Here is a 26273-nt window from a genome sequence, read left to right as displayed (position 1 = left end):
AACAGGCGAGCAGAAGCTGTTTGTGTATGAACTGCCCCATGCCTGCGTCCTTCAGTTCTTTTGCAACTGTTCAGGTAAATCAGCAGCTTCTGTCAAGAAACTGGCATTAGAAGGAGAGCTTGGAGTTATGACCCTGGCAGGCTGAGGCTGCAGATGGCCACAGAGAGCGGCTCTGGGAGAAGTGGGAATGGCTTTTTTCCTGAGGGGGGGTCAGCACCGCAGTGAAAGTTGAAGCACCGTGTGAGTTTTGCCTGTTGAAGGTCAGTGTGGCAGCATCCGCAGCTATTCTGAATTGGTGGGTGGTGCTTCTACTGAGCAAAACCGTTTCTCTCCTGCCAAGGGCCACCTGGAAGTTATTTGTGAGCAGCGGAGGAAAACTTCAGCACCCTGTATGGCTTCAGTTCCCAAGGCACTTGTGTTAAAAAACACACAAACAACCTCTAATCGAATAAGGGCTGAGTGTGTAAGAAACCCAGGAAAGCAATTCAACCCCTGAAAGGCCAAACACCTCATCAGTAACCCTGTTCTGCAGCATGACTTGCCACTGCCCAGCTGAAGGCATACTTCGGTGCCACCACCCCACTGCCTGCTTGCTCAGGGAGGGCTGTACTTGGTCTTTGTTCACATGCTGAAATGCCCTTGAAAGCAAAATCCCCTGAGAGGAGGTGGCTTGGGGATAAATCTGTGCTTGGGACTGCGATGAGCTGCGGTGATGGTAGCTGGCACTCTGGGATGGAGCTTAATGCAATTAAGCCATGGCCAGCACTGATGCTGAGTCCAGTGTCCTTCCCTCACACAGCATAAAGTTGATGTCTGTGAGTCCAGAAAGAGAGCAGCGATGCCCAGGTTCCAGTGCAGGCCAAGTATAAAGAAAACAAAACAAAACCTCTGCACCTCCTGTGATTTAAATGGGCAAAACTCCTGTGCCGGAGGCCAAAACCACGCTCTTTGGATAAGTGCTTATCGTTCTTGAAGCTGGCACAGCACAGCAGAGCAGAGCAGAGCAGCCCATGCTTCAAAAAGCAAAGTAATTAATTCTCCTTGCTCCCAGCCGCAGCAGTCTCCGTTGCGCAATGCTGCACCGCAGCCAGGCATGGAGAAACTTTCTTTCCAATCAAAAGCAGTATTCATTTCTTTGCTCCGACACAGCAGGGTTGGTCTTCCTTTTAATATTACTGAAGACAATGTCTGCCTTGCCGTTCCGTGACCTTCAGCCTGTGGCTGTGTGTTAACATCTCCATCCCCCCACATTCGAATGCTGGCATTAAAAAAGAAAAATAAAAGATTAAAATTCCTTTTGTTTAAATCCCTATCAGGGAGCTTTACTGCATGCTGCCCTTCAGAGGAGGGGATGTGTCTTGGCTTCTTGCACTGCTGGCCCTGGGCTCTTCACCTGGGCTGTTTTGGCAGTGGGAAGGTGGGTCAAACCCATGGACTCCCCAGCCCAAGTGCTGTGTGTGTTCCCTGTGTGCCCAGTTGTGGTTGAAGTCTGGTGGTAGCTGAGTCTGGGCTGGAGGATAGCACTGTGTGTCCCAGTACAGGCTACTTCTAGTCACCTTCTGTATAATGGGGATAATGGTGCCAAATTCTCTGGCATTCTCTTTTTTTTTGCAGCTGCTCCAGATGTGTCCCTGTGCTCTTAGCGTGTGCAATGCCCATCCCCATCTCCAAATGTGTCAGAGGTAATAACAACATCAGTGGGTCAGATTCAGTGGTGGTTTAAATTCCTGGTTGAAAGGAGCCTCTTTGGCTTTTATCCCCCCAGCTTTTGTGGAGACCATGGGGGGGAACATGGCCCTCCAGGTGAGGCAGCAGCCAGCCCCTAGGGCTCAACAACTGAAGCTGTGGCCAACCCAATTGAAGGCTGATGTTCAGAAGTGCCCTGGGAGAACTTGGAGCAGAGCTGTAGACAGCAAACCATCAGAGAGCATCCAAGTAAACCTGAAGCTGTGTGAAACCCCATTACCATGAGCAGGCCCTGGGGAAGATCACCTTAAGAAAAGATTTAACAGTTGGGTGATGTGATGCTGCTGCTTAATGTGTGTCTTGGGAGCAGGTCAAGGCAGGAGGCAAAGGCGAGTATTTCCATGTCACTGGAGAACTGCACCATCATTCACCCCAACACTGAGGTGGGAGGGACTGCCGTGGTGAAAAAACCCCAAAATACGTCAAATCTGAAATATTTAGGTACAGATGTATGTTGAATGCTACTGTGTGGCAAAACACCTTTTGGTATTAGTGACTGTGCATGAAAGGTTCAGGGAGGCCATAGAGGCTGAACGGCTCCATACCTCTCAGGCTGAAGAGATAGCAATGTTCTTAATGCCAAGAGGGATTTAATCACACATGCGTGCTAACGTGTTATAAAGCACCCCGGGGCACGCCACGAGCTCCTGCTTTAAAGGGAGGAGAAATTCCCCCTCTGTGGGAACAGAAGGGCAGCTGCAGCAATGGCCAAAACTGCCAGTTGTGCTGGGGTAGAGTTAACTTTCTCCACAGTAGCTGGTATGGGGCCGTGGTTTGGATTTGTGCTGGGAAGAGTGTTGATAATTCAAGGATCTTTTCCTCACTGCTGAGCAGTGCTTACACAGAGCCAAGGCCTTTTCTGCTCCTCACACCACCCCACAGCGAGCAGGCTGGGGGTGCACAAGGAGTTGGGAGGGAACACAGCCAGGACAGCTGACCCCAGCTGGCCCAAGGGATATTCCATACCATATGGCATCATACTCAGCATATAGAGCTGGTGGAAGAAGAAATGGGAGGACGTTCAGAGTGATGGTGTTTTGCTTCCCAAGTAACCACTACACGTAGAAGCATAGAATCATAGAATAGTTAGGGTTGGAAGGGACTTTAAGATCACCAAGTTCCAACCCCCTGCCATGGGCAGGGACACCTCACTCTAAACCATCTCACCCAAGGCTCTGTCCAACCTGGCCTTGAACACTGCTAGGGATGGAGCATTCACAACCTCCCTGGGCAACCCAGTCCAGTGCCTCACAACCCTTACAGTGAAGAACTTCCTCCTTATATCCAATCTAAACTTCCCCTGTTTAAGTTTTACCCATTACCCCTTGTCCTATCACTACAGTTCTTAATGAAGAGTCCCTCCCCAGCATCCCTATAGGCCCCCTTCAGATACTGGAAGGCTGCTATGAGGTCTCCACACAGCCTTCTCTTCTCCAGGCTGAACAGTCCCAACTTTCTCAGCCTGTCTTCATAAAGGAGGTGCTCCAGTCCCCTGATCATCCTCATGGCCCTCCTCTGGACTTGTTCCAACAGTTCCATGTCCTTTTTATGTTGAGGACACCATGATGGATCCCTGATGTCCTGGAGATGGCTGAACACCTGCCTTAACATGGGAAGTGGTGAATGAATCTCTTGTGTTGCTTTGCCTGTGTGTGTGGCATTTGCCTTACCTATTAAACTGCCTTAATCTCAACCCACATGTTTTCTCACTTTTACTCTTCTGATTCTCTTCCTCATCCCACTGGGGGTGAGTGAGCGAGTGGCTGTGGAGGGCTTAGCTGCTGGCTGGGGTGAAACCATGAGAAGCCCCAAAACGGCAGTCACTGGAGATGGGAGACTGAGGGAAGATGTTTATGGAGAGACTTAAAGGTGGAGGAAATCAAGGCAGAAAAGTGAAAGCTTTGCCCAAAGAGCTTTGCTAGGTAAGAGGGATGCCCTGGTGGGATCATGCAGGATGCAGGTCCCTGAGGACCCCCAGTCCCAGCCTGCTCATTTCTGCCCTTATGCCTTTGCCTGTTAGAAAGGGAAAAGCTTTGGATGAAAGAGTAAGAATCCCCATAAACAGCAATGATTTGGTACTAACATAAAATGAAGCTTCCCTGCTGAGCAGTCAAGACAAGGCCAAGCTGACCTCCAGGTTTTGCCTTTAGCGTGTTTGTTCTTCAGTCTTGTGAATAATACATACATCTCTCAGTTTCGCTGTCCATAAACTCGGGTTAATGGCATTATTCCTTTGCTGTTTCATGGCTGTGTTGCAAAACCAATGATATTTTTTAGATTAAGATTGCTGCATGTTGAATTTTTACACTATATATTGCACTGGCATGATCTAGGCTTTTAAAACAGAGGAAAAAAAAAAGAGTAAGGAGAGGGTGATTTTATGTCCTGAAGAAGCTTCACAGATGTCTCATTTACTGTGCTTGAGCCAATTTGCTGGCTGTGTGGTTTTCACAGTAAGCTTAAATGATGAGAATTGTAATATAATTACAACTACCATTTTGGAGCATCAGGTCTGATGGAAATCAGAAAACCGTGGAAAACCCCTGCTTCTGCTTAGTGTGCTCGAGATGTGTGCTGTGTGATTAGGGCTGACAATTACCCGGTCACTCAGCTCCTACCTCCATCCTTGCTAGAGCTTGTAGTAATCTTGATTGGGATATGGTTCAACTGTGCAACACACAAGTTGGTGTTTTTATGCTGCTTTTTCATTCCTTTGTTGTGTATCTCACGTTCTCTTGCTCTCGAGACATTCACCTCTCCTGCTGTATTATGAGTTTCAGAATTATGCTCAAGAGCCACAGGCCCCATTCATAAACAATTTCCATTAGTTACTGAGTACAGAAGCTCTCCCTTCTGCTGCTCTAAATGGTTTCAGGTCTCTTTTTACTCAGGAGATGATAAAAAACGTTCATTTCCATCACTGGTGTGCTCCTTCCTTGCTATCAGGAAGCCAAATGACTTCCTACAATGTTGCCTTATGTGCCTTTGAAATGAATCCTTCCCCCCCCCCCTTCTGTAAGCTAGTAAGATTTCAGGACGTCTCTTTCTGATACCTAACAAGATGTGAGGGCTACAAGGAGACGATAGGGAAAGTTTCTGTGGTTAAATTTTCCGCTAATGGCAAATAACACATTACCATTACTTATCTTGATTGCTTCTTTACCTGTATATTTCTCTATATGTTTAAGTTATCACCATATCATTATCATCATGCTGACAATTACCATAATAACTCAGATTTCTTGCATAACTGAGCACTTCCCCCCTACCCTGTGAAGGTCCACATGTACTGGGGTGAGAGAGAACCCTGTAGCTGCTGAGTTTCACCCTGCAGACACAGACTTCTTGTACTGCTCACTACCTGACCCTCAATGTGATGCATGAAATGAAATTCCCAGAGGTCACTATTGGAGATGGGAAGTTAGCAATGGTGTCACTCCAGTGATGTGGTTCAAAAGTGAAAACCTTTTAACTTAGAAAACCCCAACCAACCCAGGATTTGTAAAAAATGAATCATTTAGACTGCAGCAAGGTCAAATCTACACAAGTTTCTGCCCCAAAACTCTCCCAAGGCCAGGGTAGATGGGGCTTTGAGGAACCTGGTCTAGTGAAAGATGGCCCTTCCCATGGCAGTGGTGCTGGAACTAGATGATCTACGAAGCTTCCTTCCAACCCAAACCATCCTGTGATGTGATAATCTCTGCTCTCTGAGTGGTTTCTCACCATGATCACATTTAGTAAGGCCTCCATCTGACCTGTCCTAAATTGTAGCTGTGTTATTACATGCTGGAGTCCCCAGCTGTCTGACAGCAGTATGGAGCTCACTTACAGAGCAGCACTCTTCTCACAGACCAGGCAGGAGAAGTAATGTGTGTATACAATGAAAACCCATCCTCTTGTCAACATGCGATCAGTCTCTATTAGGAAAGTAGAGGCTGCCTAATCTAATTCATTGCTGGCTTCTGAGTGATGGATTTTTCTACAAGCCGCATTTAAAAAAATAAAAAAATATAAAAAGTGTTGCCCAAGTGCAAAAATCTGACTTTTATTTTAATTTGTGTGGTTTTGTGCTGATTTCTCTGATTACAACATTTCCATAGACCTAGCCTCAAACAGCTTATGGGAGATGCCAATGAAAACCTGAGCACCAGGGGCTGCCGGGGCACCCTGCCCAGGAAAGGCTTTTCCTGAGCCGCCTCCTCGCTGCAGGACTTTGCCAGGCTCAGGGGCAAGGCTGTGTGGGAGGAAACCCGGTGTCAGCAGCCTATTTTCATCCATGGGCAATGAAACCCCGCAGCCAAGGCCGTCCCTGATGGCCGCCACGTACAAACAATGTCCCGATTGTGCCTCGCCGCTTGGACTCTCCTAGAAACGCAGCCACTGCGGCCGTACTAATTGGAAACAAAGCCTGCTCACAGCGCCCGCCTTGGGAACCCGCTCCGGCAGCAATCTTAGCTTAAATCTAAGCAAACAGTGGCCATGGGATCAGCTTTCCCCGGTGAAACCTGGCCTCGGGAGGTTTGGTAGCGCACCACACAACCTGCCTGCGCACAGCGGCTCGGCACCGCCGGTCTGCCAGCGCTGGCAAGGCTGCACCAGTCTTTTGCAAGCCTGTTTTGTTTGCTGGGGGAGAGCTTCAGCTTTATTATCTGTGCAGTGACAGACTCCAGGGCCACTGCTATTGTTTTATTTGCATTGCAGAGATTTTAAAGAGCCCCAGTCCTGGGCCTTAATCCCACCGTGGGATCTGGGTGGTGGGGCCAAACAAAACCCCCCAGGTGGGTCTTGTTCTTCCTGAAGGCTCACTGGGAGCCCTGCTAGTTAAGCAAAGTAGGTCAGCACTCCAGACACGCAGCAGTACACTCACATCAGACAGGAGAGATGCAAACTGGAATATTAAGCTGCCAAGTGGCTGTTAAAAACTGCACAAGGGCAATTAAAGTATTAGCATCCTTTCATGTAAGCAAAGCAGACAGAAGTGGCAATTAGTTTCAGTTACAACTTTGGAGTCCTGGAGGAGCATCCTCAGAGGCATTTTCTTTTTGGCCACCTGATGCTGGCATCCATTGATGTAACAACCCGAATACGACTGTGCAGGTATCTGCCTCCACATGTGCAGGAATACGATGCACGCCACCATGTGTGATGGGACATGTGTACACTCACTGCCAGGCTGCTTCTGCTTGTGGAGGAGCAAAGGCTGCTTCCCTATCTCTTGCCACTGGCCTGCAACATGCAAACATAGCAAGTGCTGCCCCATCCAGTCATTCCTCTGGCAATGCACTTGGACAACTTTAAAGTAAGGAAAGTCTCCGAGTGCTTGCTGCTGCCCACTGCAAACATCCCTTGATATGTAAATGTTGTGCTGATGATCAATAAAAGTTAACTCCCTATAAGTGAGCTATGGGGATGGTTTCTTTCATTCAGGTTGTGACTGCAACTAAAATAAAGGTGTCCCCAAATCCCCATTTCCAGGCGCTATCTGATCCCCAGCATTCCAGTACTGGAGAAATAAACACCAATAGTTCACCGAGTTCACTTCAGTGTTTGCCAAGCTGATTACTGCAAAACCAGTTAAAACCCTAACTGCAGTTCTAAACACACTGAGCTCTTGTGCACCAAGGAGAGAGCTGGTGGGGGAGAAGTTTGGGTTCTAAATGGAATAAAATAAATAGAAACGAGAAGAGGTTACCAAAATGTTCAGCCTTTGTTTTATTGAGTTACAACAAATGAGCAACAAGTTAGAAAAGTTGGATTTATTCAAACTCACTAGCATCCTATTTGTGCAGCGTACTGAAAGGTGGGCAAGGTTTCTGAACCCAGCTCGTCAGAGGAACGCACCAGATGGCAATAGCACCCGCTCGCCTATGCACCCACAAGCCCCATCTCCCTCCTCCTCCTCCTCACACGTGCACGGACAGACACCTCCACACAACCCCAAAGTAGCAGTATTGGTAGGCAAAGTGCACTCGGGAACCTAGGATTGACCTCAAAATTTAGTGGCAAGGGTTAATCAAAAACATCTTTGTGCGCTACAACATCTAAAGCTGGAGGGCAGGCTGCTGCCTATGGCGTCCATCATTGTACCAGCCAAAGAAACACAAACCAAGTTCAGATCATGAAGCATCTTGATTTCCTCGCTGCAACCCCTCTGGGGGCTGTACTGCGTTTTTGAACAAAAAGTGCTAAAAAAAACCCAAACAAAAAAGGCACCCTGGCCAAATCTTCAGAGACTCACGGCTGGGGCTGGCTTGTGAAGTACAGGAGTGAGAGAAGATTCGCCTTGCAGGAGGAGCACGGAAAAGCAAGAGATTTAAATCCTTAACCAGTAGCTGGTGGCCATAAAACAAAATAAGTCAAAACAACAAGAGAAAAAACCCAAATCCCAACCACTCCAGAAGGACCCTCCCCAACCCCATAATGCGTTCAAGTGGGCTGAAATGTAAACTGCGCTGGGGATCTGGGCTCAGATGCTGATGCGCACCAATAGGACTCCAAAACTCTGTCTTAAAACACTTCAGGAAAAAAGAAATCTCCTCTCCCTTCCCCACAAAAGATACGTCCCTCCCCCAACCCAACCCCAAATTTTGCAGTGGCATGATATGCAAGAATAACTTGCACCTATTAAAAAGTTAACAAAATCTCCACGTTGTACAAATCTGGTCCAGTAGAGGAAGAGGCTCGGCAGGAAAGTGGGCGGGAGAAAAGCAAAGGAGAAACTTATGTACAAGGACCCTTTTCTCTTTCTTTCTTTCTTTGCTTTTTTAATGCAGTAGTAGGACTTTGGCACTATAAACGATCCCATGATGATGCTCTATAAGAGTATTTCTTGCTGTGCCTCCACAAGCAGGGTTTGAGAGTTGGAGTCACAACACGCTACCTCACCCCAGGCAGGAAAATAAGAGTTTTCTTCTATTCCCAGACAGCATTTCCCCTTCATCATCAGGACAGTGCAGCTGAGGAGTACCCCTGTAAAAAGTATAAAAGCAGCATATTATTTTTGAAGGCACTATGAACAAGTACTTGAGCTGTCAATGAAATACAGCATCCAGTTTACATCCCTGCACAGGCAATAGCATTGTACCCTGAAACCTATCCCTATCACAGCATGATGCTGCAATAAGGTGCTGGATGTAAATTCTGTAAGTAACCCAGCTAATAACTCCCTATAGAGTTCTGACAGGCACATATACCCCTTGACTCTGCTGGGCCCTCACGACTACATACCCTGGGCAGATCCTCACTCACACTGATCAAAGACGATGTGCACATGGGCTGGGGCAGCTACTTTGCAACCACAGGATGGATGGGGCCAAAAGTAAGAAGACTTCAGGTCTTCTTTCCCCAGTAAAATCCTCTCATTAAATACTTCTTTTTTGCATGGTTTTAGAAAATAATTTGACAAACTGCAAGACAATGGAAAAAACTCTATGTGCTTGTACTCTGCAGAGTAGGTCCCTCGCTCCGCTACAACTCCTGCATCTACATAAAGGCTGCACCATGGACTGGAGACTAAAAAATGAACACCCCAAAACCAACCTTTAAATACACACCTACCTACACTTATCCCCAGTTCCCAGCACAGAGCAAGGGCTCTGTGACAGCCGTCATGTTCAGCTATTTTTTCCCCATTGAGGTATAAATGTGCAAGTGCAAGCACACACTCAGACTGGAGCTGCACTCAGGGCAAGGTGGCTTTCCTGCACCACCCTCCTCGCCCATCCTGCAGCAGTGCTTACCAGGACCTGAGCTAACCTGTTATTTCACACCTTTTATGATTGTTGCTACCAGGTCTGTTATTCCCACAAAAGCAGTGAGCTCTGCCTGGCACCTGCAATGCAGAAAGCAATGGAGTCAAGCTCTGTAAAAGTCCTCCATACTTCGGCCTCACTTCCTGAAATTCTTTAGGATGACCAGAGTTCCACAAAAAACCACTGGTCAATGCCACTCTGACCTCAGGATGGAGCCTTGGAGCCCACCATAAGCTACTGGCACTATAACTAGCCTTATGGTTGAAACTCTAAACCAGAAGAAAAATGGGAAATTGGATAGAAAAGGAGGAAACCCCAGTGCTGTTCACTTTTACCAGCTTCAGACAGCAAGGAATGCATTGGGCCACCAGGATCTCAGCTCCTACAGTTGTACAGAACAGGCTGAAAACACCAAGGACCCAGACCACTCCTGATGCCCAGTACATGCCAGTGGACACTGCACACAGCAGAAGCAAGGGGTGACTTCCTCTGGACTCCTTTTTCTGGTGTGCAACTCCCAGACATGGTTTTCCATTGGCACATCTCCACAGAACAGTGGTCACAGCCATCGAGAGCCAGGGCACGCATCTTTTGGGGTATCCACCTACCTCGCTCCACCGTGAGCCACCAACTTTGGTGCCTACATCTTGCAGGGTTTGGGCTCAAAATGGATGGAGATCATGAGATAACTCTAAAAAAGAAAGTTTATGGCAGAGAAGGAGGTGGTGGGGACAATAAGAAGTATGCTTCTGAGAAACAGAACAAAAGCTCTGGGCTGAGGAAACACTGACCTTGGGAAAACCCCACAGGGAGACAATGCTGTGAAGAAAGCCAGCGGTAGCTGCCAGCCACTCTGGCACGCTCCAGTCCCGCTCTCATGCCTGAGCTGCAATTTGCTGTATTTAATTTAGGATCAGTTGCTGTTTGTCAAGCTTGTGCAAATGGGGACAAGAAACCTAACTTTGACCCAGGCTGTTGGAAGGCAAAATATCTCTGTTGATGGAAAAAAAACTAAAGCACACTCTTGACAGAGCAGTTGCAAGGGAAATGCAAGGCTTGTTCTGGAGCATCTTCAGTGATGGCTTTAGTGGACCCTACAGCAGCCACCCAGAATCTTGAAGGCCCTGATACCCTATGGGGAACGGGTCTCCAGGCCTCACTGCTCAGGAAACCTGACCTGCTCCATGGAGTAAATCCAATTCTGCCAAAAGCTTCAGATATGTACTCAATAACAGAGCCCTTTCTTAGCCCAGGGATGGTATTTTAGAGCCTGATGTGAATCCTGCTCTCACCAAGGCCAAGCGCTCATGAAGCTCCCACTAGCTTCACTATTTACGCTCATGGCCCAGCTAGTATGTTGTACACCCGAACACAGATCAGTTCCGAAAAAACTCCATTCTCCTAAGGCCTAAGTCTGTCTAGGCTGTAACACAGATACTCCCTGATGGAGTTTCTGACAGTCCTAAAGCCACGCACCATAGCAGATAGTGACCAACATGGTCTGGAAGAGCTCTGGTTTTACAGAAGCCACACAGAGATTCAGCCAACAACAGGAGTATGGAGATGTTCACTTTAAACTACATAAAACTAAGAAATTAGCAACACTATGAACATCAAAGGAGGGCTCTGACTAATGTAGGGCTCAGCAGTGAACATTTCACGTATGACTGTGGTGGTGTGAGAATCAAGAGGAGGAGAAATCCCTCATCAGCTCTCCAGTCCACCTCCTATGTGTGACCAGAACAATGGGAGCCCTCTAAGGTACAGAAAAGCATGATGTTAGGAAAAAATCAGACTTTCATACAACAACAGGCAGAAATAAGCTCTGTCAGGTCTTATGCAGTCTTTGCTTTGCAGTCATACTCTGGATGTCACCTAAGATAACACTTTCTTAATTTAGCACCAAAGTTTTAGCTAAAACTTACATGAGACAGGCTTTGCAAAGGTAAGAGTGAAAGCTTATCCTAAAGGAAAAAGGAACCAGTAGCTGGGATTTTTCCATGTGTCCCATCAGCATGGGGTGCTTTTGTGTCACAGTGCTTGCGACAATGCCTTCAAGAGGGCACCAGAGGTGCTTGTGTAACTGGGCTGAGATTTAGAGGGAGAATAAAAACGAATGAAAGAGAAAAAAAGACTTTGGGCTTTTGTCAAGTCCCCTGGCAAAGAGCAGGCAACAAACTGGTCCTCTGATCTCCCTGCATGGTCTGTGCTGTGGGTGCGCTGCTCCAGCGGGTCTCTTCTCAGGTGGTGTACTTTACAACCAGGCACTGGAAAGCTCCTCATCAAAAGAATGAGCCAGCAAGAGTTTAACCGAGATCAAAGTTCTTATTAAAATTCCTCTCTGACAACACTTGAGTACCTCCACAGCCCTGGAGCTTTATGAAGAGCTCTATGTCAGGGCATAGAGGCAGGAGGTTCACTCCAACGGACCCTACACTGCTTGCAAGGATGAAACTGCAGACACCAAACCCACACTGCTGGAAGAGAGTTGCTGCAGAGCTTGGTTTCATAGTACAAGAGGTTTGTAAGAAACAGTGGTTTCAGGCAAGCCCCCTCTTCTGCCCTGCTCCCCTTTCCCACAGCTGGAAGGGGGAAATGATCTGGGACTTAACAACCATGGAAAAAAAGAATCCCACAATGCATGTATTCATCACGCATTTCATTTTGAAAGGCAGATCAGATCCTGCCTCTCCTTTCTTATGTGGCTGCACAACAGTGGCACCCCAGCGTGCTGCCGGCTGATGTTCCCACCTCCTTCCTCCTTTAACCTCTGCCTTTGCCGCACAGGTAACGCTGCTCCTCACACCCTTAATTACCAACTTCTGCAAGCATAACAGAACCTTGCACTGCAGCATAGAGCTTTAAGATTCTGTGAGATACTTTGTGATACAAACACTGTGATTTCTCAAATCAGACACCACAACACACAGTTCAAAATAAAACCAATGCAAAACCTCTTCAACTCCGAGAAAACATCCAGGAAACCTCTGGACAAGTACTACACAAGGAGAAAGTGGAGGTCTCTGTGCTAGCCAGCAGGGCTTGCTATGAAAAACTGCACCTCTGCAACACATAGTAGTTCAGTTCAAGTACTGCCTGCTGCGACAGTAAAAGTCTTCAGTGCAAGTGTGGAGGGACTTCTACCAGTCCTAGCTTCCCCCCCAAAAAAGTCAATTACTATTTAAGAAATGCTGCAGTGTATTATACTTCTTAGACACCAGAAAATTACAATCTCATTCTAAAATAGGTGTTATCCCACTGTGGTTGTTAATACAGGAGTTGAGCTTTCTGTAGGGTACATTCTAGCTTAAAGAGACTCCAGTCTGGGAGAGACTGAGTTATACTGAGCACAAACTGTTACAGGCTCCAGTGAACTCAATTCAACATGCAACTCAATAAATGCTGACAGTGGTTGCTCCAGATTTATACCTGTGCAACCGTGATCAGAAACAGGCTTCAGGTCCCCAAATAACATGTCCTTTCACATTGTGAAAAATTGTATAAAACACCCTTAAAGAAAAGCCCTGCAGCTTGCTTTTAAATTCAAGGTCCTGTGAAGAGGAGCTGCTAAAACACCCACACAGCTTAGTCTGGGGCATTTCCTAAGCCTCTGGAGTGAGCAAACAGAACAAAGCGAGGTCGGAGACAGTTCTCACCTGCAAGAGGAGGAGAGCACACTGGTTTTGCTTGCTAATGCATAAAGAAGCATCTCCATCCTAAGCCCTTCCCCTAGCAACCTTTTATACTGAGCAGGATGCTGCAAAGGAGGGACCTGAGGTGCAAAACCAGGCACAGCCTCTATTCACAGGAGATCAATGATCTTTTAGCAAGGGGTCTATTAGCAACCAGTGCCACTATTTCTTTGTGTGGCTCAGCTAGCATGTTGTACATCAAGTGTTGCAGAGGTTACATAGGTCAATCAAAGGCAGAACATTTAATGTTTAATCACTTATTGGAAAAAAAATAATAAAAGATCTCCCTTATCCAGGGCTTGACCCACAAGGAAATAAGAAACAAGGCAAACGGCACTAAACCCTCCCCTACCATGCAGTTGCTTTAATTTACAAGCAGGATGGGTCTCCCTTTTGTTCAGGCATCCAGCAGGCACAAGGATCCGGCAGGGATGGGCTCCAGGGATTTATACCGAAGAGGGGCTACAGGATGCTGGAAGCACACCCAGACAGAGGCAGGCTCACAGAAACAGGGCACCATCAGCATTACCTGTCTATACGTGGGCATTTTCTCCAGATATACTTTCAGAGTCAAAATCTGCCAGCTCTGCCTGGCCCTCGGGTGCCGTTTGGCTCCAGCTGTCTGTACAGTCCGATGCAGCATCATCCTCACCCACCGTCACCTCCACCCAGTTGACCTCCGCTGGCTCTTCGTTCTCCTCGCTGCCATGGCCGTCGTGGCTGTTGCACTCCAGCCTGTCCGTTCCCTCTGCTTGATTCCCCAACAAAGAGTCTTTCAGTGGTTCGCAGTCTCTTTTTGCTCTCACCACTGGTTTCCCCCCATTCTCTTCATTCAGTTTTTTATGCTCCTGGTAATGCTGCCGAGACACCTCATTACCATTCTTTGCACTCTCCATGTGTTTTGAGCCCTTTTTCTGGCTTTGCTCGTTATGACCATCAACAACATACTGCTTCTGGTACTGGTCTATCCATTTAAGTGACCCTGTTCTTAGTGAAGACCGGTTTTCCTTGAACCAGCGAACAATTTCAGTTCTTGTGAGCCCAGTCTGAGATGCTAACTGGTCATACTCCTGGGGCGACGGCCACTGGGTCCTTGCGAATGTGCTTTTCAGTAGATGACTCTGCTCTTGAGTTTTCTTCAGTGTGGTGGAGGATCCAGATAAAGCACCAGGGAGCTGAGAGCTACTCAGCAGTTCTGCTTGGCTTATTGCACCATTGGGAGTTCCTTGCTCCTTAATTTTTCTATATGATCCCATTGAGTCCAAGACAGCTTGCTCCATGCTGTCCCTTATCTTTCTCCGCTCAGAGAACCATGAATCTATCTCCCTCCTACTCAGCTTAGTTTCTACTCGAAGCCTGTCCAATTCTCCTTGGGTAGGAAAAGAGCATCTTAGGAAGCTCTCCTCAAGGGCTCTAAACTGCTCTTGGGTTTTCTCTTTGAATCTCTGAGGAGCAAAATCTGTGTACGGGTGAAATGAGCGGCTGTGTCGACCAGCTGAAGGTGCTATTTGATCCTTCGCTAAAGCATCGCCAGGGATGTGCACAATACCCCTTTGACTTCTGTACCTATGGTCACTGAACCACTTCTTGATCTCGCTCCTGGAGAGACCTGTTGCCTCTATCAGCCGATAGACTTCTGTATCATCAGGAAACTGGCTTGCCATGAAACTGGCCTTCAGCTCTGCTATCTGCTCCTTTGTCTTCTTTCGCTCACTGGCTGGTGTCAATGGTACAGCAGTCAGCTTGGCAGGCATCTCGGGCACCTGAACCACGTGAGGACGCTTGGCCTCTGGGGCACTTGATAACGTCTGCATTGCCCTCTTCTGCCCCTGGTTTGGGGCAACAGCAAGTGTAATCGGTGAACAGGAAACAGTTGAACCATTTGACACAGGAGTCAAAACCAGACCAGTCTGGCCCAGTATCTGACAAGGCAAAGCTGTCTGGATGATGGGCTGGGGCATTTTTGCAGTTGTCAAAGGAGCTGGCAGGACGGTGATGGTCTGAGGGACTGCCTGGATGGTACCATTGAACATCTTCTTTCTCGCCTCCTCCACTTCTTCAGGAGACCAACTTATACCATGCTTCAAACGTTGTGTGGCAAACCAGATTCGGATTTGTTCTTCGGGATGTTTTGATGCTGCTGTCAACCATGACAATTCTGCTTGTGTTGGGTAAGGAAATTTATTAAAGGAGTTGATCATGGTCGCATTAGTGTCCAGTGCAGAGTTGTATTTGGTACTGTTCAGAGGTACCGGGACCTTGGGAACAAGGTTAATATTTGGTGGCAGCTGTACAGAGGGCATAACATGGGCTAGCACATCATGGAGAAGGTCTCCATTTATACAAGCAATAGCTTCAGTGGCTTCAGTTATGATACGGGGGAGAGCGCCATCCACGTGGTTTTCTGTAACTCCCTCCTCTGGCTTTTTGGGTCCCTTCTTGGTTTCCCCTTTAGGCTTTCCCGGTTTCATCATTGGTGTTTTATTTGCACTAATTCCCCCATGAAGTGAATCATCACACTCTGCAGTTTCTAGCCCACCGCTTGTGACAGTGACATCGTTAGCAGTGGTCTCAATAGACTGCTCTAAAACAGTCTGATTATTGCGCTTAATTAATTTCAGTTTAAAGTTAGTCTCCCCCGGGTGGTATTTTGTGTTGTGGTCAGATAAAGAATCGTATTTTTTGGTTGTGAAGTTGCATTCAGCACAGACATACAGGGGGTTCAGAATGACATTTGGATGCTGAGTGTCAACATGCTCTGTAAATTCATTTAAGTTCTGTGTTGAGTAAGGGCAGTATTTACACTCATAACCACCCTGGGGCTTCTTGGATTGACTTTCAGCTGGGGGCTTTGCCTCGACCACTTCGCAGTCTTTGACTGAGCTTTCTGAAGGCCAATTCTTTTGAGAGTCCTGCTGTGGTGTGCCAGACTCCTTCTCTTTAGGAACCTCCGCGCCTTCAGTGCCTTCCTGCTCCATGACTTCTGAAGTTCGCACCATGCAGGGAGTTGTTGATTTTCTCTTGCTAGCCATCACAGCCGCTGGCAGCACACTGCCGTCCCAAACGATGGCTTTTTTGACAGGGTGAGCTGTCAAAACTCAACAGATCTTGCAAACACCTCCAACTTTCCTTAATTATTTTACTCTGTTTTACTTAATGAAGACTTTCTGTCCCGGCTGTGACCATCAGCTCCTCCAGTAGACCTGTCAGCTGCATGACACCTGCAAAACAAAGCACACAGCATTAGGCACTGAGCAATAAAACACAGATTCAGCAGAAAGCCACAGCTCAGGATATGTCCATTTACAAAGCCCATTTTGGACAATGCTGAATTCTTCTTGCCCTGTTATCAACTTAAGAGTTAAAAATCTCCCCACAAAGAATAAAAGCAGTGGGTAATTCGCAATGAAGTGCGCCAGGGGAAGAAAATGGCTTTGAAACAAGTTAAGATGAACAGACAGGGGATTTTAATCTCCACTCAATGTGTTTAGCTGGAAAAGCAAGAAGATGCTGCTATAAATACTGCATCTTTTTATAGAACCCACGGTTTCTATTAATTATTATTTTGAAGCCTGCAGATTTTAAATTGAGTGTGATTTATATTAAACTTAATTACTTCCCACTGTCACTTACCTTGTAAATATGTCTGCTAAATGATTGTGGTTACTAATGATGGGTGATTTCTAAATAAAGCTATAGGGCCTGCCTCGGTTGTAAAAGTAAAGGCAGAAAAAAAGATTTAATGCAGATCAACACTTTCAAAGCTCTGTGTCTTGATGAGAGGTGGGTTCAGAGAAATTGCAGCACATCTATGAGCCCTATCAAGCCTTTTCTTGAACTAAGGTTTCCTTAAAACACCACTTTCCATTCAATATTGACAGAGGTAGCTAGCAAAGGTCACAGAAGCCCTTAGATAGCTTTTAAACAGGTTCCCTTCCTGTGACCCTCTTGATACTCTCAGCAAGACCAAACTGCCCTTCACTCCCTACAGAATTAAATCAATTTTAAGCATGATTTATGCCCTGAAATGGTTTTGGAAGCTCCCAAATGCAACAATTCTGAAAAACATTTGTAAAAGTATCTGAGATCAACATCAGAACCACCACAAAGAAAAAAACTGCACCAGCTGTTTTAGGATCCATCTCTGCTCACCAGGAGTGGGTGGAGGGAAGGAAGGGAATTTAGCTGTCAAAACAGTTTCAAAAACTGAGGGGAAAACAAAAGGTAAGACCTGCACTGATTTTTGTGGAAGTGCATTAAATGGAGAATCTGAGCTAGAGATCTAATGAAAGATGCTCCAGCCCAGGGCAAGAGCATGGACTAGATGATCTTTAAATGTCCCTTCCAACCCTGACCACTCTGTGATTCTATCCTCTCATGTCTAACCAAACAAAGATTTTCTCACTGTGAAACCTGTAAATGATTAAATGCATCCAGTACCCAGCAGACACAAAGATCAAATGAGATAAAATCCCACTGCAATCACATCTGGACACATCCAACATTCGCAGTTTATAGCCACCTCAGTGCTGTCCCTGAACCTACCTCTCCTCCTTCTGCACTGGCATGAGAGCCAGAAATAGTCACTGTGAAAGCAGCCACTAACTTCTCAATTCTGTTTGCAGCTGATGAATACTTTGCAGGTCTCCATAGCACGTTTCTGCCCCTCTCCCCATCACGGATCACACCACTCCTGTACATATGGAACCTCATGATACACTGCCAGAGGAAGCAGCTCCAGCTGAGGACAAGAGCCTGGATGGCAGCTTCCAGTCTGATGTACATAAAACCCAGCGTGATGAAATTCTCCATACACTAAGAACTTCCTCTACAAGTTCTCTATGAAGTACCTCGTGAAACAGTAAGTGTGCACCACAGAGCAGATGCTGTGCAGAGGTGCTATTTGTTATATTGTGGATACCCCAGCATAGCCACCACTGCCTGACAGAGACCAGGGATGCTCCCACACGCTCACTCTGATTTGGTGAAGCACTGGAGCATGTAGTTGACTTTCAAGGGTGCCTTTAAAGGTTCTTCCCTGGGAACAGAGTAACTGTGCTCAGCTATGTGAAACAGGGATGGGGCTGCCTCACTCAGGACAACAACACAGCAACATTTTCCTTTAACCTGGGATGACCAACATTGTTATTGTTATTTCTCTAAGCATCAGCATACCTCTGAGCCCATGTAACCTCTCTTGTTTCCTTTTTCCCTTCTCCCTTTTAGTAATAAACAAGCAGATGAATGGTGGAAGAAATGATGCCTGGTTTTCTACAGAGTTGTGCTGACTGATCTTTAAACTAGATCACACTGAATATTCTCTATTATTTCCCCGTATTCCTTCAAACTTCCCTTCTACTTCCTCTCACAACCATCTTCTGGCAGAGTATTTTGGCTGCGATTTGTGGTTTGCTGCATCCCACTGCAAATGCGATCAGAAATGAGAGGAAACCATGAAACTGTCCAAATACCTGTCTTCCTGGCCACCCGTTTTAACGATACTTGCAGAAAATTAATCACCTTTGAAGCTTTTTTTCCTTTGTGCCTAATTTAGCTGAAACATGCCAAAAGATGAGAGAAGAGGCAGAATGGGCTCTGTAAGCCTGGCTGCTCTAGAAGCAGGGTGAAGTCAGCCAGGTCACCTCACGCTCTGCCCTTCAGATCCCACTGCATTTGCAACACTGACTTTCATAGATGAGGGAAGAGAGGTGCAAGGCAGTGCCTGGGGACAGGGTGGTGCAGATGGGGATGGAGCCACATCTCCCGGGATGCTCCTCTGCCGATTGCTCTCCCTCCCAAGCCATGCAGCTGTACTCAATGGTCTGCTGCCTTTCTGATGTGTGACCTGCAAAATTCATGTGGCAACATCAGCAAAAGGAAGAAAATTCAAAAGACATCAAAGGCAGAGCAAGGCTGATTCATATTTCACTGAATATCCCCACACACAAAGGAAGAAAGTGCCAAGAACAAAACCAGAAAGGAATGGGATGGAAGAGAAAGAGGGGAGAATGAGAAACATCTAGGTTACAACTCTGAATCAATCATAGGTTTCCTAAGAGGCAGACTAATGTTGAATTCCACAGGCTCTGGAAGCCCAGTAAGCTCCCTGCTGCACTAAATTGCTGTGCTGAGCTCCCACCTCTCAAGAGCACATGAGGATCAGCCCCAAGCAAGGATGCTCTGATAAAGAAGAAGAGTGAAGGTCCATCCAAAATGTGTATCAATGGGTAGACAGATGAAAAATGCTCTCTGCTATAGTTTTACTAGAAAATTGTCAAACTGTTGCTTCTCCTCTATCTTCTACTCCACAGGGCAGTGTTCTGCACATATAATTGCTGGTTTGCTAACCCTACACTTTGCATAGTTTTTCTGCCACATGAGAATCACTACCCACCGCAGAAATCAAGCCCAAGTCAAATGCTTCTTTCTGGAGGTCAGTAACAAACCCAAATGCGTTTCAGTCCAAGATGCACAGTTTGGGGAGCTCACGAGCAGCCAGAGACTTTGTCCCTTCAGTCTGTGTCATGAAAGGGAGAAGAGATGAGAGCCAACACCTGCATGAGCAAGGAGAGTGTATTAGGACCTCCAACCCACGTCCCCTTCAGGACCTTGGTAAGGATGTCATTTGGGATAAATCAATACACAGTTGCTAAGGAGGATGGACCGCCCCCCATTGACACATCTCTCAGAGTCACATCACGTATGTTTGCAGGGGCTGCCACGTTTCATCTGGGGACATCAGAGAGCAGCAGGAGCATCTCACAGGTTTCAAACATGAGCCACTCACCAGAACACCAAAGCCCCAGCAGACAGCTTTAGATATATGGTGTTCTTCCTGATAAGAATTCTGAAATAAAGTGATACCACTTCACCTGTAGATGGCTTTTCCTCCAGCTAGTGACGGCTACCGAAGTTTGCATGGGGAGAGAAGATATCCCTCAGCAACAGCCAAGGCTTGGCAACCAGTGCATCCTAATGGGAACCCAAGCTACACATCATCACCTGAACCACGCCAACAGCATACCCATCCTTTTGAGAGGCAAAATTCACATCTGATGCTCAATGAATGGGGCTGCACTATGGACAGGTCAACACCCACCGTTACAGCTGGCCTGGTTCACTTTATGTGTTCTTATAGAGAGGGCCCTGGACAACTGACCTCCTTTTTGGGTTGCTGCCACTGCAGGGTACCCACAGGCATGGGGTCAGAGATGCAGCCAGTTCCCCCAGACACAGAGAAGGAAGGCAGCCCTCACCTCCAGCTCACCTGCTGCTTCTGCTGGTTTTGCCACATTGTGAGGGGTTGAAAAAAATCAAACCACCTCATTTTTTGATTTGATTTTTTAAATGAACACACAAAGCAGTAAAGGGCAACCAGCTGAAAACCAGAAGTGCTCAGCTCCAAGCAGACAGCTGCCATTGTGAACAAGGTCCAAACCAAACCACAGAGAGCCTGTGTGCAGGAACAAGAGCTTTTGATTTGATTTGCTTCAGTAAAGCCACCTGGGACATGAGCATACAGGTCAGAAGCTGCGTGGTGTTTTATACCTATTTCCCCCAAAGCGCACCACAGCAGTTATGAGCGAGGCCCTCCTCTGGTTTCGTTTAATTTGTGAAATCTGTTCAATTAACTGCATAACCCAGCCACAGCCCTCTGATCTTTCAAGCCCCTGTGAAAACGGCTCCACAGCATCTGACGTGAGAATGAAGTGGGACCTTATTTGGCAAACCTGTGCACAACTGAGGAAACATCGGGCTGGTTCCTGGTTGCTTGGCCCCAGACGGGGGAGAACCACACAGGGAAGACAAACCATGCTTTCAGGCACTGGAAACGTTTGCCTGTGTAGCAATGCCATCTTCCAGCAGTGAAAGATAACTGTTGAGTTTAAACAAAGGGGTGCAAAAATAAATCACTAACCTCTCTCTTGCTGAGCATTGAAATCTTTTCACTTTCCCACCTTCCCCTTGCACACATAGCTAGTTTTATACCACTCACCCCCTAAAAAGGCAAATATTTGGGCACAGACCGAACTCCCTTTCTGCAGAGCTGTTCCCACATGGACTCCTCCGTGGTGGTGTCAGAACAGGAATTTTCCATGGCAGCTGGGACACAGCCCGGTCACACAAAGCATTGGCCAAAACCCTGTGAGCTGTGGCTGGGGAAGTGGTAGGGCAGTGGAGAGACAGGGTGAGATGCTGTCTGTCTCCTCTTGTAGCCCAAAACCATGAGTGAGTCTGAGAAAGGCTGTCCAAAGACAACCAAATTTGAAGAAACTTTACATTAAAAAGCAGGGAAACCTTAACTTTGGCAGAAAAGGAAAAGCACACCAGAACTATCACCACTGCATGCTGCATCTTGCTTCAGCTAATGGCTGGAAGAAAGTAATACCAGAGAGGCTGGAACACGTTGAATCCTCACCCAGTGCAAATGGATCTTTCCTTTTCACAGATACACCTTGCCTTATTCATAAACAAAACAGAAAGAAAACCTCTTTAGTGACACTTGTGTGCTTTGTCAGTGTATCAGCCACCACCATAGGGATACCTGCAACTAAGTGCAGAAATACAGGGGCTCATGTGCAAGGACCAGCTGATGTTTAAAGAGGGTGGAAGCATTTTATTGCTTTTACTGCTTAGGAGCTCATGTCCCCATGAGCAGCATGCTCTCTGCTACATTGGACAAGCAACAGCAAATGACACTCTTGTAATTTCACACACCCCTGTCCCTCAAAAACCCTTCCCCATGTCTGAACATTATGTTTAATGTCATAAAGGTACAAACTCCTTACAGCTTTCCCATGCACCTTCCTAGAGCTTGGGGATGTAACAGAGGAGGAGCTCAGCACAGCACCAATCAGAGCTCACTAGCAAGGACTTGTTGGACACATGTCTTTTGGTTCCTGTTTTTTCTTTTTTGGGATATTATCCCACTTCATCATGCAGTAAATGGATCTCAGCAAACCTCAACACAGATGCCATGCTGTGCCCTTGGATGCCAGTCAGGCCCTGCTGCCCACCGCCTTGCAAACACTGCAGGTTGCTTCTTAAAGCAAAGACACCACTGCACCACTTCTTCCTTGAGTTGAAGACTGTGCCCCCCCCTCCAGGACGCATGACCATCCACACCAGGGTGAACCCCGCTGTGTTCATTTCTGGCTACTTTCAGTGGTCCTCTCCCTTTGATGACCTTACAAGCTTGCGGGTCCCTGGCCTCAAAAGTGTGTCCCCCTATGAGCATCTCTGCTTTTAACACTTGACTCCAACCCAAGTGGCTGCCCAGAAGTAACGTCCTTAAGAGTTTAGAGCAAAGCAGAAATTGATCTTACTTGACAGCATCATAGCCCCCACACAACCATCTACTCTTCACCCGTGAAGGCTGCAGCAATGCGAACACATGCAGCACAGAGCACAGCTCTCATCCTGCTCCGTATCGCAGATGCTGAACTCACATTCATTAACATCGCGGTAATACTATTCTACAAATCCAAGGATGAGAGGTGAGATACGCATTTCATGGTGCAAAAAAGGCACATGCCTAGGGTGATGTTTTTCCTTTCTTACAACTGTTTTTAGCATGCAGCTGCTTCAGTAATATCAAAAAGCACATCAGCTAGCACAGCAAAAAAAGTGCTGTTGCTCTCCACTGCGATAAAACACTTTAAAAACATTGCTTAATTATATGCAGGAGAATAAGCAGAAGCAAACCAGGGCAAATAATTCCTGCGTGGTGGATCAAGACCGTAACGATTTACAGAAGAAAGCCACAGAGAGGCAGGTTTTGTGAACTAGAGCAGAGCTTTTAAAACAGCATTTAAGTGAGAGAAGCCTGGAGCGCCGACACTTCCGCAGCTCTTTGTAACCTGAATAAAACACAGCTAATGGGGAGGTATACAGATTGTTACAGCAATAATTTTTGCAGACATGTGAAAAAATACATTTGAAATTCCTATACATTTCCACGTAGGTCAGTGTAGACATTTTTAATAAGAAAATAAAAACAACAAACCCATGTAGATGTTAATAGCAGGGAGCCCTGGCCATGAATTTTTGCCTACAGAGAAGCAGCAATTCATCATTTTTCTTTTATTAAGGACCAGAGGCTCACACCTTTCAAAGGCAATCAGCAAATCAAACTGCCTCCAGGACTCCTGGCTCCGCCGCCAATGGGTCCTGTGAAACCGCATGTCAACACATCTGAATGGGGGCAGAAACAAACCCAGCACACATCCCACCTCTGCCTTGCACCCCTACAGCACGGTCACTGCAACAACACATAGATAAAACAAAAGTGAGGGTTTCTGGTGGAGATGGGCTGAGGGGAGGATGAAACAGGGTTTCAAAAGGCACCAACAGTAGTAGAAATCCCTGGAGAGCCGTGTGCCTAAGCCAATCCACATGAAAGCGGCATCTTTAGCTTAGCAGCTCAGCTGCAATGTGACCACTGTGTAGAGATAAAGAAACTTACTCTGGAAAACACAAGATATTCTGGAATAAAACCCCCCATCCCTCTGCAGGCTTTACCAGAACAGGTTGTGTCAGGCAGTGCCACACAAGAGACGCATTTCAGAGTACACCACTCACAGGCTATTCTTTTGAACTGAAACCTTAATTGCACAGCTGAAGACATGGGCAATATGGTGGGGTTTCTGTGCCGCGTGTTGTATGAACGCAAGAGGCCAACCACTTCCCAGAAAAGGGGAAGTTGAACATTGTGTGCTGTGAATTTTCTATTATAAGCACTCATCTGCAATCACTGGCTTCTTGGGTTTGGTTTTTTTTCTCCCCTTTTTTAAATGCAGGCTTAAGTTTAGTTGCTAAAAACTGGATTAGACCTGATTTTAGTGTTTGCAGTGGAAAAACGATAGAATAATCTACTTGGACTGCTTCATGCCCTAAAAAATATATATTTATATCGTAGCAACGATCATTTGTCCCAGACAAGACAGTGGCTTTAATCTCAGGTTAGGCAGGAGATGGCCCCTCTACAGGAGGGCACACATCAGAGTGGATGGGGCGCGCAACAGACAGGAGGGAGAACACCAGAGTGCCAAGGTGGGGACAAAATTCCAGGTTTCCTTTCTTCCCAGCCAGTGCCTTCTTCTCCCCCCAGACAAGGGCTGGTAACCAACAGCCTGCACACAAAAAGGGGCACACAGGCAGCCACAAGGGCTGCAGCTCCCACTGGTTTCTGAAGTTGGGCAACCTGGTAAAAGCCTTTTTCCTTGTAGTTGCATGCTCCTGCCACAGGCACCTGCTCTGGTGTCTGCTGAACGCACAGCTCAGCTTGTGTTCTCCACCTGACATGAAGATGCTAAGGGACAGAAATGGACCCAAACTCCCAGTGGCATCTATGACTGCTCAAAACCCAAAGGGAGATAATAGGTGCAACTGCTGGGACCTTGCTCCCTCCTTTGGTATGGAAAAATATAAACTGACTTCTTCCAAGCAAGAAGATCACAGAATAGTCTGGGTGGGAAGTGAACTTCAAAGGTAATCTGGTACAACCCTCCTGCAATGAGCAGGGACATCTTCAGCTAGATCAGGTTGCCCAGAACCACATCCAGCCTGGCCTTGAATATCCCCAGGGATGTGGCACCCACCATCTCTCTGGGCAACCTGTGCCTCACTATAAAAAATTTCTTCCTCACATCCAGCCTGAATCTCCCTTCTTTTAGTTTAAAACCATCACCCTTCATCCTACCTCAACAGACTCTGCTAAGAAGTCTCTCCCCATCCCCAAAACTGAAAGGCCACAATAAAGTCTCCCCAGAGTCCTCTGTTCTCCAGGCAGAACAACCCCAGCTCCATCATCCTGTCCTCAGAGGAAAGGTGCTTAATCTCCCTGATCATTTTTGTGGTCCTCCCCTGGATCCTCTCCAACAGGTCCGTATCTTTCCTGTTCTGAGGATTCCAGAGTTGGACACAGTACTGCAGGTGGGCTCTCCCCACAGGAGAGTAGAGATGCTTGAACCACCCATGCAAGATGCAGCCAGATACACCATCAGATATTCTCAACACCTGCAGAGGGGCTAAACCTCTGCCCAGTGCCCTCCATCAGTGGCTTTCAATGACAGCGAGCTCCAAAGATGAGTCATGTACCCTGTCAGAATCATCTCTTTTAATCAGTGTGTGTTTACTCCTAGGGTGGGTACTTGCATGTTCCTAAGAGAGAAATAAAGACCAACAGATTTCTTAAGAGAGAAATAGCAACACTATAAAAACATTCATTCTAATTAGTTTAATTACTTGTCTGTGCAGCTCACTGAATCCTCATCATCGGACTGGATTAAACTCACTAGATTGAAGTAATTCTTCCTATTGAGTTTTTATCCACACCATGTGGTGGGAGGACGAGATCGTCACAGACACAAACCAAAAATTATCTGTAGGCATTATCTTCAGCTACATGGGTAAAACCCAGATGTACCCCAATTTCATGCAGGAAAAAATAGTTTATTCTATTTGAATGTTCAGCTTTATTTCTTTTCAGATATGTTTTGAAAGAGTGAATTATTTTTATTCCTGGGAAAGGGAGGGGTGTTGAAAATGTATTCTTTGCTTAAACAAATTTTAGTAATCATTTCCCATTTGCTCAGATCAAACACCTTCACAGCAATGTCTAGCCCCTCTCTCCTTTGTGTCATTCATCAGTCCATGACACTGTCATCCAGGCAGGTTACAGCTTTTTACATTTCCTATAATAAAATGTGTTTTATAAGTTATTACATATTCTTTCTTCAGATTTATTGTTATTATAGGGACTCCATCAGTTAAATACTTTCAAAACAGAAATAAGATGAGCTATCACAGGATCAAGTCATTTGATTTCTTTACTCCACATGCTTACAAAACTTAAACAGTACAGAACTTTTCCTGCTTTAGTACTTCTCCCAGTGCTTGTCTCCTTTGGCAAACTCTCCTGCTCTGGTAACCTCCAGCACCCCGCCTTTAGTCAGCTCAGGGTCAGCTTCTTCCACGTCAAATTATCAAGGCACTCACAAACGCTTTTGCAGATGAGCTGCACAGGGGAAACCCAAGTAAAAATCGCACGCACATTCTGGGCATCTCTCTTGCCTGGCTGCAG

The 26273-nt window shown here is 46.6% G+C and overlaps 1 protein-coding gene across 4 annotated transcripts in view; it reads right to left on the bottom strand.

Annotated features, from left to right (window-relative positions):
• Nucleotides 1-8042: 8042 nt before the first annotated feature.
• ZHX2 (zinc fingers and homeoboxes 2) overlaps nt 8043-26273 on the bottom strand; it is a 74963-nt gene continuing 56732 nt past the window's right edge. For all 4 annotated transcript variants that reach the window (XM_061373487.1, XM_061373489.1, XM_061373488.1 and 1 more), the window contains 2 exons: nt 13719-16410; nt 8043-8715 (listed from right to left, as the gene is read on the bottom strand). In XM_061373487.1, the coding sequence (XP_061229471.1) occupies nt 13723-16221 (2499 nt within the window). In that variant the 5' untranslated portion in view covers nt 16222-16410 and the 3' untranslated portion in view covers nt 8043-8715; nt 13719-13722. The remainder of the gene's footprint in view (nt 8716-13718; nt 16411-26273) is intronic.

The sequence above is a fragment of the Neopsephotus bourkii genome, unplaced genomic scaffold, assembly GCF_033783945.1.
Source record: "Neopsephotus bourkii isolate Nb327-2 ecotype Australia unplaced genomic scaffold, CSIRO-AGI_Nbou_v1 NB_1630, whole genome shotgun sequence".
Taxonomy (NCBI): Eukaryota; Metazoa; Chordata; class Aves; order Psittaciformes; family Psittacidae; genus Neopsephotus; species Neopsephotus bourkii.
The sequence above is the reverse complement of the archived record's forward strand: the minus strand, read 5'-3'. Positions and strand labels throughout refer to the sequence as shown.